The sequence below is a fragment of the Paralichthys olivaceus genome, chromosome 22 (genome assembly GCF_024713975.1).
Source record: "Paralichthys olivaceus isolate ysfri-2021 chromosome 22, ASM2471397v2, whole genome shotgun sequence".
In the NCBI taxonomy this organism is placed as follows: domain Eukaryota; kingdom Metazoa; phylum Chordata; class Actinopteri; order Pleuronectiformes; family Paralichthyidae; genus Paralichthys; species Paralichthys olivaceus.
Window position 1 is genome coordinate 8,154,323 of NC_091114.1, and position 12,381 is coordinate 8,166,703.

Sequence of the window (12,381 nt, forward strand, 5' to 3'; positions counted from 1 at the left end):
CAACTTAACACCAGCTGAGAAATATTGTTTTTGCTGAGAGATGGTTTCACTTCTCAACTTGCTGAAGTGCACATCACGGTGTGTTGCTACCTTCTGACCACACCTCGAACCTTGAATTAATTTACTATTCAAACACTTAAAATGTTTTAAGGTTGAGTAAAATATTCTTCAATTAAAAACATCTGCATTTAACTTCCATGCAGTAACAATCTGTTTTTAATCTTAATAGTATCATGTTCTACAGCAGCAGTGTGAATAGTGTAAACATAATTAACATTGGTTTCGTGGTTCTGTAATGGAAATGAGCAATCAGATCTAGTTAGTGGAGCAGAGTCAGTTTTCCCAGTAGCATTACTCTGCATAACTAATCAGCAAACTCTGCATCAGTTTGAATTCTTCTCACCCGAATCGTGTTCTTTCAGTTTTATCCACAGCCTCACAACTGGCTGCTTTAATATATTTTCCGCTGCACCCTTCGTTGTGGGAGGCAGAGGTCACCGAGCGCAGACAGTTATCAGAGGAAGGAGGCGCTCCAGCTTTTTCATTTCCCATGAAAACAACATTGAGCAGAACATAGCGGACAACAAAAAACCCAAAGGAGAAAGCAGTCATTATAAATCCATTCTTCCACTTATTGTGTGACTGCCTGAGAAGATGGAATAAAGCAGTGGTGGTCCACAGTGAAGAGAGGGAGGGTTGTGAGAGAGACATCACTCATATAACCACACACAATGCAGGCGGGGAAACAAATGAGCAAGCAACAACCATTTCAACGTTGCCTTGGGAGAAGCTTTTAACCCCTAATTGCTCCAGGGAGAGCAGCTCATTGGTCAAAGTAGAAAACCATGGCTATACGAGCGTCAGGGCTCAGTTTTTTTACATGGTGACATATTCTCCATATCCATTATCTATTCTGCTTATCCTGTGAGGGCCGTGGGGGGATTGGCTAGAGGCAATCACAGCTGTCCTATATTGAACAGGTCACCAGTGTATCAAAGGGCTGACACATAGAGACAAACAACAATTCACATCTACAGGCACCGAGTGGAAGTTGGTGTAGCTGGGGAAACAAACACAAGGAGAACATGCAAACTAGATGGCAAGACCCAGAACCTTCTTGCTGTGAGGAGACCACTAAATTGTTTTACATACAAGCAGATGTCAATGTGAGTTTGAAATATTCTACTCCTTTCACTCAGAGCTGTTCATCTTTTCATGGATCAAGACTGTTGTGTTTAACAGTGCTGCAGTTTTTAGTGACACATCGGGCTCTCCTGTGTTTTCCATCTTCCTCTCATAATTGGCTGTGCACGTAATCACTAAGCTGGATGTGTTGATCATTCTGACTTGGGGCCATAATTAGTGAGACGCTCTGTCATTCATTGATTTGTTGATGGATTTGTCTCCCCTCATGTAAAAACTGGTCAACTAAGAGAGGCTCCGATTTGATAATATCTACAGTGCAATCAAAAAGTACCTCTTGATTTTTTTCACATATGTTGCTGCCTTATGCTGAAATCATCATTTCAGTAATTCTTTCTATTATCAATCTTCTCTCCAAGATAACACCGCGAAAACACAATTTTAGACATTTTCGCACATTAATTGAAAAGGAAAACCTGAAACCTGGGCCCACATCGCCTACTTCACATGTCCATCATGTCTTATCAGACAGAATTGTTGCAGGTAACACGCTATAGTGTCACCAATGTGGTCAGCCACTGGTACTTGTCCCAGCATGCCCGTTGGTCATTCTAGGCAAGTGGGAGTAGCATGTGCTTGGTGCTCTGGTGGTAAGAGTGAATATCAATCTAGATACAGTCTATGATATTTATAGGTAATAAAAAGATATGACTGAATGTTGAATGCTAAGGTTCTCATTCTATTTGCTTCTATTTCTTTTCTTCTTGAGCTGCAGTCCTTCTTCTTTCCAACCTGTGTTCATGATTGATTTTACTCAATTAAAACAATGGAAAAAAACTGTGAGTTGTGTTTAAATGCTGACTTACCAGTGTCAAGCTCAGTCCCCTTGGCACAGGCCACTATGGCTCCCATGCTGGGCTGAGAAGTCATACCAGCCATAGAGTCCACCTAGAGAGACACGATCAGATTTATTAACAGCCCTCATCACTGTAAAATTGCATTACACCTTTATCAGTGAATTTTACTTACATGGTAAATGTAACTAGTCTGAAAATCTCTGTGCACATTTCTAAAAATATTATATATTTATAATACGTGTGTCTATTTCCAGATAAATGAATCAAAATACAGATGAATTTTATCTCCAGAAAGTCCTAAGTCTTTGTTTCCTTCCCTGCCGTGACAAGTGTAAGTAAGTCGCATAATGTTATTAGTTACTGTGCATGAATGTTTTATTAGTTGGCAGGGAAAAGACAGAGTTTAACTACTTAAACCAGAGAGTCAATACAAGCAAAAGTTCTTAGTGGGTGTGTCTGATCCACAGTGGACTGTCAGTTGTTTTTTTCATACGGTGTTACAAGGAACCCAACAGCAGAACGGCATATAACTGCAAATAGCAGCCAACAGTTTTAATGAAACTGGCCATGCTGGCAGCACGCGTCAGTGATCACAGCAAGAAGAATGTTACTGGCTTTTACAGTTCTTTGTTTCAGTGACATTTCACAATGCAAAGTGCAGAAGCTGGTAGATAATTAATGTTCATGTGGTTTGAGAAACATTTCAGTGGACCTCGGGGCTCCAAAAAACATTTAAGTTGAATTGTGGTTGATATTTCTTTGTCTTCACAAAGACCTGATGTAATTGTTTTACTAAAATTATTGGAAATTCTCACTCTCCATTATTTTCTTATGTAGAAATCTGAACATTTGATTGTTTTATGGTAACATAAGGATTTAAAACATTTAATACATTTTTAGCAAATGATGATGATGCATACAAAAATTAAAAAAAATTACAACCAAAGCAACCTTGACCTTTACCAAAGCGAGGACTCTCATAAACATGAATACTCACAGCCACATCAACTATGTCAGCTCCCGCCTCGGCACAGGCCAGCATGGCTGCTACAGCGGCTCCAGCTGTGTCGTGTGAGTGCACATGGATGGGCACATCTGGGAAACGCTCTCTCAGAGCACGAACCAGGAGCTTGCTGGACTCTGGCTTCAGCAGGCCGGCCATATCCTGCAGAGACAGGAAGAGAGAGGGTGACACATGAGGAGAGAGGGGTAAAATGCTTGAAGGAAAAATTAATAAATCTGTTTAACACAACCTATGAAAGAAATATTTGCTGGTGAAATTTTTCATGTAGTTTCTCTTTTACATTAATTTAAATTCACATGTACGTCTAAAAAAATCTTGGGTCTATATTACAGCACACAAATTTATTTAAAAAAATCTAGATGTGTTTTTGCTGCACATCTTAATATTGGATGTGGAGTCTTGAAGTCAAACAAGATTAATTTAAACTACCTGTCTTATTGCTCATTAGTGCGAGAACGTGCACACAACACTGGCCTGAGGCTGCTCATGAAAGTTGGAGCACACCATGAATATAATGTGATTATTTGTTGGATTCAAACGAATAACCAGACAAAACAATTGAAGCAGAAAGATCCTGTTCACAAATAAGTGATCACGATCAGGAAAGAGGGGATATTGATGACATAAATTCATAAATTGCTAATAAATTATATTAAAAATCTCTGTCTTTTAATCAATTCCTCTAAATTTAAAATTGGCCCAAATAAACCATGTGAGAGAGCAAGTTTAAATTTATCTGGTTCCAAAAACTCCTTTTACAACTCCTTTTTTTATTCTTACCACTATAGTAGATGTGAAGAAAATGATTAAATAAAAAAAAGAGCGACTGAAGTTTAGGGCGTCACAGTCTTGCAATGATAATTATAATCTATAAATCTTAACTGATATTAACAGAAGCTCCCAGAGAGCTTAGATGTTTAGCTGCGCTCCCTTTGATGATCACTGCACCCCTTCAAGTTATAGTGCACGCTCATTTTCTTCTTTTAAAACTTCATTAGCTGTGCAAGCCTTTTATGAGATTGCCACTGCTGGGTGTTATAGTTCACACTGCGAAAGAGTTTATCATTTCACGTTTGAAAATATTCTTTCATGCTTGGATAAAGAAATTAATTCAATGTGAGCGGTATCAGTCTATTCATTTAGATGAGCAAATACAAATTATTTCAATAGGAGCAAAAAACAGTTAACATGAGTGTTTTCTAATAATCAAAAATGCATGTATGTGTTTTGAATATTTTACGTCACTACGATAAATTTGTGAAGTTGGTTGTTGTTAAACCCAACTAACTTATGCTGTGTTCAGACATGTACTGAACTTTGGATAATCCCCTTTCATTCTCCACAGAGGTTGTATGTGAGACGCAAATGTCCGAGGGAGAAGCGATGGACTTCCTCCTCAGCTTCTCCTGCCAGCCCATAAGTAAAAACTACAGAATGTGCCAATGAGCTCAGCTGAGGGCACAGGAGATCCTCAGGAAGGTTCACCGAGCGAGTGGGTGTGTTGATAACGGTCCTAATACACGACAGATCAAAAACTGAAACAAAAACAGAATGATACAGATATCTCAGAATGATAAAGTGGTGCAGCAAACATAAGAGAAGCTGCACCGCTTTAAGTTGTCGAGGAAGCTTTGACTTCCTGTATGAAGAAGGCATTGACTGGCCCTCTCGTTACCCTGACCTAAATCCAATTGAGGACCTATGGGATGTTATGCATTATGTACCCGATGCCACCAAGTACCGCCACAGACTGAGCAGTAGCTCACTGATGCCCTGACCCAGGTCTGGGAGGAGATCCCCCAGGACACCATCTGCTGACTCATCAGGAGCCTGCCCAGACGCTGTCGGGAGTGCATACAGGCACGAAGTGGCCGTACACACACTGAGTCACATTATGAGTTGCCGTGATGAAATTCACACAAGATGGGTCAGTCTGTGAATTCAATTTTTTACTTTGATTTTCTGTGTGGTTTCTAATCCATCCCTCAATTTGTTAATGATTTTGGTTATAATTGACACACACACACACACACACACACACACACACAAATTGTTTTGTGTAAACAGACAAAGAAGTAACTGTAAACACTCTTTTCCACTCAGAGGCAAACAATGAGAGTCTTTAGATTAACACAGGGCTTATTGTCTAGAACTCTAAGTAGTAGTAAACAGCTCTCAAAGCAAAACACTCCAAGCTTTTATTTCCCCACCTTGATACACAGGATGTGGGTTCCAGCTTTGACGAGCTCATCTGCCAGTTTCACATAGTAGTCCAGGGAGTACTTCTGTCTCATTGGGTCAGACACGTCGCCCGTGTACGAGATGGCAGCCTCCACGACGCCGCCTGCTGATCCTGCAGCCTCCATCCCCAGCAGCATGTTGGGCAGGTAGTTCAGGGAGTCAAAAACACGGAAGATGTCCATACCGTTCTCCTTGGCCACCTCGCAGAACCTGGAGGAGACCCAACAACATAGAGTTAAATGACATTAAAACTGTACACACATCCAAGGCTGCGTTGCCAGAGTATTACATTTTTGTCTTCATGAACAGTGCATCCCAGATAATAGCGCTGGGTTGGTATAAGCTGTTTACATCCATCTCCATATCAACACTCATAAATATTGCTGCACCTGCACTAATACAATTTTCTCACTATTTCCATGAAAAGTGAGCTTACACAGCCTGCAGGAGCGCACAATAACTCAGGAGGAGCGCTTACCCGTCTCATTATCCAAACTGCTAGTGGTAAATCCTTCCCCTCTCCCCCTGTATCTTAATCAGGTTTGTCATAACTGGGGTGAGTGCCGCGTTTGTGTGAATGCAATATTTAGACACAATGAGAGCTTTGGTGTTGGTAAATAAACAGACGTACTTAATGTTGTTCCACAAGAGGATTACCAGTCCAACGTCTGCATGTCCAGTATCTATTTAGAGCTACAATGCATACAAGTCACGTGGACGTTGTCTGGCAGTGAATCAAACACACTTTACTGTCCCACATATCCAACTCGGAGCTGAAGTGATCACTATTCATGTGATTCAGAATGTTTCTGTCAAAAACTTTGCTTCCCTCAAGAAGATCTAGTTAGGAAATCATGTGACCCTTTCCTCCAGGCATTTTAGATGTTTTCAATCTTTTGTTGCTCAGCTTACAGTAGTGTGACCCTGTGAAATGCACTTTAAGTCAATGAAACAAAATGAAATTACACTTTGATTTGATTTACTTAATAAAGACAATGAGGCCACTTTGCTGTGGGCTACTGGGCTGGAAATGTCGAGGGCGAGAGAGTGACAGAGTGAAGGGAGGATGGAGGGAGAGAGCTGAGCCAACACATCAGAGCCATTCATCACAATCGTGCAAATTTTCAATGGCACTCCCCCTATGGGACAGAGAGGGAGAGTGGGAGAGGGAGATGAAGAGCATTGGATATAGAAAGGAGTTAAAAAGAGGGGAAAGAAGTGTGTGATGTAGAGAGATGAATGGAGGCGGGAAACAGGGAGTTATAAAAGTAGAGATAAATAATGACTATATGATGGGAGAGGGGGGAGGACAGGATGATAACAAAAAAAGGTCTGTGTGTACGTGTGTGTCAATGGCAATGAGGGAGGAGTGGACAGCTGCATTAGTCATGAAGCCAGTAGTAATTTCTTTGAGGTGAGGGGAATTACATAGGTGTGTGTGTGTGTGTGTGTGTGTGTGTGTGTGTGTGTGTGTGTGTGTGTGTCCTTGTATGTGTTTTTGTGTGGAACTGGTTGCAGGTGTATGTGTGTGTGTTTGAGTATACATGAGTCATCCACATGACTGGGGCAGCTTGTGAATCCATTTGGAAGAGTGTGTGTGTGTGTGTGTGTGTGTGTGTGTGTGTGTGTGTGTGTGTGTGTGTGTGTGTGTGTGTGTGTGTGTGTGTGTGTGTGTGTGTGTGTGTGTGTGTGTGTGTGTGCGTGTGTGTGCGTGCGTGCGTGTGTGTGCATGCGTACAGTCCCTAAATGCATTGCTGCTATACATCTGAATCAACAATATGTCAGTGTAATTCACTGAGCATGGCAGGGGGCAACCAGAACATGAACCAAATTGACCTGATTTAATGTTTGTGTCAGTTGTGTATCTTATATTATCTGCATTTGGAAACATTTAGAAAGAAATAGATACTACATATATGGTCATTGATACAGTGTAGGAGAGCGTAGGAGGGGAAAGGGCTTTTCTTACTACCAAAAGTGATCTAACTATACAAAGAGTGGAAGGAAAAACAGCCGACTGCCCGGCAGTGTATTTCCTTCATCATATGTGGTCTGAAAGTTTTTGCATGAGCCTCGGGCGTGGACGTGATTCAATTAAAAGGTGACCGGAATGAAATGTATCATTACCTTGAGTAAATAGTGAGGTGCAAACGCACGCACAGGCACTCACAGCGGCACAAAATCATATATGGAGTTGATAGTTGCCCATGTTGTTCCCATGGAAACAACCCAGAAAGGGGAAATTTTATAAATAATATGAGTGAAGGACAATGAAGCTGGAGGAGCGGCAGCTGGTTTGAAGAAAGCATGATTATAATTGATGCTTTCCACCATTTCAAATAAAATATGTGTTCTGCACAGTACACAGGCTAAATAAGGTTTTGGGACACAAAAATACAAAATTATGTCAGCAGGTTCACAGTGAGACTCAATGTTAAAGCTCTTAAACATTTGATTGAAGGATAAAATGTGGGAGTATGTGTGCGTGAGAGTGACTCACTTGAAAACAGCGTTATCAGGGTAGTTGGTGTAGCCCACAGCGTTGGCCCCTCTCAGCAGCATCTGGAAAGGTACATTTGGGATCAAAGCTCTCAGCTCCTGGAGACGTTTCCATGGGCACTCTGACAGGAAGCGCATGGCAACGTCAAAGGTTGCACCTAATATGACACACACACACACACACACACACACACACACACACACAGAGGGGTGGCAGTTAATTTCAGCCGTCATCTCAAATCCCGACTTTGATCTAAATTTTAGGCTCCAAAACTAATATTTTAAACGTACCACATTATCCACAACACACAGACGCACATATGGGACACAAAATCCACACTTCTGCTTTAGACTGGTTCCCCATGAAGCCTAACTTTCTCTATGCAGTTCTGTCTGCCATCGGGCATGAAATTTCTCAGGAAGATGAAGGATTGATTTGGGGCACAAAAGAAGTGCTGCACAAACAAAACAAAACACAGTAGAGAATTGTTGTTTTCCCCAACGTTGCAGAAATGGCAGGCGGTGAAACAACTGGAGTAACTGTGGAGTCTCCACCCAGCAAAAGAAAAAGAACCTGGTTGTCAGGAAGGTAGAAGGGAAGGTCGAGAGTGACCCTCACACAGGCATTCACATGAAGTAGAGTCCCATCGGTCAGCATGATTACAGAGAGAGCTCCATGACATGACTGATAAGTTAGCATTGTTTTCATTAGATCAGTAGTAATACAATTATTATAATTGACATGATTTATTGTCAAACCTACAAAGAAAAAACAAGTTTTCTGGTGGTTGTCTTTCTAAATTGAGCTGTGGTGAAAACGACTGTGATCTGTTGTGGTCAAGTTGATAAAACAGGGAGCGTTCATCGATACCACTCAGAAACAGAAGGGGGAAAAGTTGCCTCTTAAAAGTCACTTTCAAGTCGGAGACATGTTTCAGTAGAATTGGAAAAAAAAAAAAAACAGATAGCGATCTCTCATTTCCCATTCTGGGGGAGTAGATTAGCAAATCTCATTCCCGTTTATCACATCAGCCAGAAATATTGAAGGTTCCAGAGGATTTCTGCTGATCCAACACTGTCATCATTAAATTTCATTTTCTGAACGCTTATACATTTAGACACAGATAGAATACTAAGCACACGTCCCAGTTCCTTTCACTGGGAGAAACCGAATTGACACGGAAAAACCCTCCATTTTATCAAGTTCTTTTTTATTTTTCTTCCCCTGATTTGGGCCAACGTCAGCATGTCTACAGCTACTAGTTCAGAGTGGAAATGACTCAAAGCAATGGTATCTGATGATTAATATTTCATTGCATGTGAGATATCATACCATGATGCTGAGTGAGGAATTCATCTGGGGCAGCAAAATTTACTCTAATAATTTGATAACACAGATGATGACTGATAGCTGGTCCCACGTGCAGGACGTTTGGCACGGGCGCTGCTGTAGCCTGCGTTTTTAGAGCAGGCAGCTTCCAATCTGACATGAAGATGTTCTGGAACAAATCAGATGGACGGATGGAAACTGCCTTTTTGGCAGTGCCCATTATTCACCAACCTGTCTGAAGATTGAGGAGAGAAATATAACTTATTTTAGGGTAAACTCTCTCCTGGATAGGTGTGGGAATACATGGTTTGTTAGGCGAGAGCATATTTTACATAAAACTCAACAATAAACAGTTTTTATGTCTCACAACTGTTGGTCCAAATTTCCCCTGGTGGGAAAATAAAGTTCTATAAAGTTTAATTCTATCTCACACTCTTGAGTCCGTAACAGAATGCCTGAGAAGAATATAAATGATTAATATCTATTATTTGAATCATTGAGTTACATAAGCACACGGTTCTCAGCAGTTATCAGCATTTTTGCTTAAGTGTACAATTATAGCTCTGATGCATCTGACTCTTTATCCTGCTGGATCAATTTTTATGTCATCTGTGACTCCATTGTATTGCTCTGGATTGGTCTATTTGCCTTCATATAGTCCAGACTCTGTTGATTGCTCTTGTCTACATCCTGTATCAAAGACATATCACATACCTTAAAATATTTAAACGGTATTGGAACAAACCAACTATATAACCACTGGACTGAACAAGACAGGACTTTTTAAAATCAATATCCATGAATTTTTCTTAGAGAAATTGGAGAGTTTTGGTTGTGCCTGATCCAGATTCACACAAAAAATGAAACCGGTTCATCCCTGACCCATACCACATCCTTCCGCCCATTAAAATGACAATCTAATCAGGAGATTATGCATAATGCTAGTAGCATTAGTAACTAACTAACAAACAGACGAAACATAACACCCATGGTGGAGATTTAGGATAGTGCCTTTAACAGATAGTCCTGCTTTGCAGATTTAACAAACAAGAATACAAAAGAAACAAGAATAAAATACACCTTATTTGAGGAACCACATAGAGAGAAGTGACAAGTTAAAGGAAAAATCTGAAAAATAAGTGGAAAAAAAGAAAATAATGAATCCTCCTTCCATAGGAGGAGGTCACTGAATGGTTTGATGAAAATGATGTGAATTGTATGCTCTAGCCTTCACCAGTCATCTCAACCCAATTGAACTGTGGAAGATTCTGGACCGACATATTAGACGGCGCCCTGGAAGCTCCTTCATGAAAACATCAAATGCTTGAATTCGTCCGGGAAGAATTGTGCTTGTCTCTCCAGCATAGTTCAGACACTTGTAGAATCAAGGCCAAGGTGTATTGAAGCTGTTCTGTCGTCTCGTGGCGGCCCGAGACCTAACTGAGTCACTTTGTCGGTTTTTCCTTTAATTTGTCATACGTCTGTGGATATGTCTCCAGTTCATATTACTGTATCTCCAATGGTGTAGGGAGGAAATGCGCCATCGGGAGGGGACATAATCCTCAAAGGGCTCCCACAGGCTTTATCTGTCCAATGATTCATTCTGCCTTTAAGCAGCTGAAACATGTGAAAGCAATATTCTCTCTCTAAGACCAATCTATGGAAAAACTATTCTTTGCATAGGGACAATGTGTCAGGGTAACAGCAGTCAATACTCACGTTGTCATCTCCCTTCAGTGGTTTATTTTTGTTTCTCGGTGATTTGAGCATAGCCAGGCGTAATATTCTTTATCCCTGATCACTTTGTAATAAAGCCCATTGTATAGGGATTTCACATCAAGAGAGACATGGTAGTTATTCCTCCTGTGGTCATCAAATGATTTATGAGCAACTGTTTAAAGGTACGTTTACAAGCTGTCACTGAGGGACAATGTTCTACATTGAACGTCTCACTACAGCACAGTTAGTCTAATTTGAGCTTCACGACTTTAATCAATAGGAGGCGGAGAGCTGCTGGTGAATCTGGGAGTGCTTAGTGAATGTGGGTTTTTTTTTTTAGTGGCAAATAGATAGCTACACAATATCCTGAGACATAATGTAAAAGGCAACAACGTTCTTCAATTAAAAAGGCACTGCAGTGATTTGATTGATGGTCAAGAAAAGTAGTCATCCTGTAAAAAATTGTTGTGGACTTCTGGAACAGTATTAAGTCTTAGAAAACGGCTCCTAATGATGTCTCTGTTATTTGCCACCAAGGTAGTTCCAGGGCCGGTTTGGAGCCAGTGCTTGATCTCGAACCAGGTCTTTGTGTTTCGACTGCCAACCAGAAAAACTGATACGAGGGTGGCACCAGCTCTTTGATTATGGTGAAAAACAAGACCAACCAAAACTTTGTTGTGACCACCATTTTTAAGTCTGTTATAATAATAATGGGTGCAAAAACAAATTGTCTTGTCGCCTCGTGGTCGTTGGCTGAAGTCCAAGGCAAATTAGACGGAGCTTTGAGGACAGATCCTGTGCGGCAGGGTATAGGCGAATTAAAGAGCACATTTCAAAGGAATGTAAGAAACTGAAGAAGGCAGGAACCTAAAAAAAGGACCTCTGAAAATATCCTCACTGTGATATGTATCATGCAGTGGAAACATAGTCTTTGGTCATTTATTGAATGAAAACCACATGGAAAGTTAACGGAAAATACTCTTTTAAAATATATTAAAGTGTAGGAGAGTGGTTATCTTTTTGGTCTTATAAGAAAACATAATTCATACTGAACCTCACAATACAGAAGTTACCCAGCAAGACAATAATAATAAACAAGAAGAGATGAGTAAACCCACCAAGGCAAAGTTATAAAATCAACATAGGCTGAGAACAAAAATGGAAAGATGCTTTGCAGAGTTATTCACTGATTTGGTTTCTTCACTCACAAGTTTCCTAACTTTGAAATGAAATGGAAAAAAAAAACATTTTAAAAACAGGAACTGGAGCAGCCCCATGTGGGATTGCTGAAAGTAAGTGATAGAACTAACTAACAGAAACAACCCATTGACATGAACCTTGATTGTCAGGAGATAATATGGGTCAAAAGACTCTGTTTTCCAAATGTTCTGTTGTTTATATTTAATAACAGACTGCATTCATTATATTAATATTTATTTTCACAGGAAGATATGCAAAGATATTATAATACCACAAACTGGTTGAGTCCCAGGACGGTGTCAGGGGGATATCTCTAGAATTTATTCTGCCGTTAAGTGTTTAAATAATTATGAGAGAGTCCCATTCTG

General features: G+C 40.4%; 1 protein-coding gene across 3 annotated transcripts in view; it reads right to left on the reverse strand.

Annotated features, from left to right (window-relative positions):
* The window catches only part of LOC109634836 (pyruvate carboxylase, mitochondrial), a 259,041-nt gene that overhangs the window by 36,793 nt on the left and 209,867 nt on the right, over positions 1-12,381 (reverse strand). For all 3 annotated transcript variants that reach the window (XM_069518208.1, XM_020095553.2, XM_020095554.2), the window contains exons 16-19: positions 7,766-7,922; positions 5,235-5,475; positions 2,998-3,165; positions 2,010-2,091 (exon numbers count right to left, since the gene is read on the reverse strand). In XM_069518208.1, the coding sequence (XP_069374309.1) occupies positions 2,010-2,091; positions 2,998-3,165; positions 5,235-5,475; positions 7,766-7,922 (648 nt within the window). The remainder of the gene's footprint in view (positions 1-2,009; positions 2,092-2,997; positions 3,166-5,234; positions 5,476-7,765; positions 7,923-12,381) is intronic.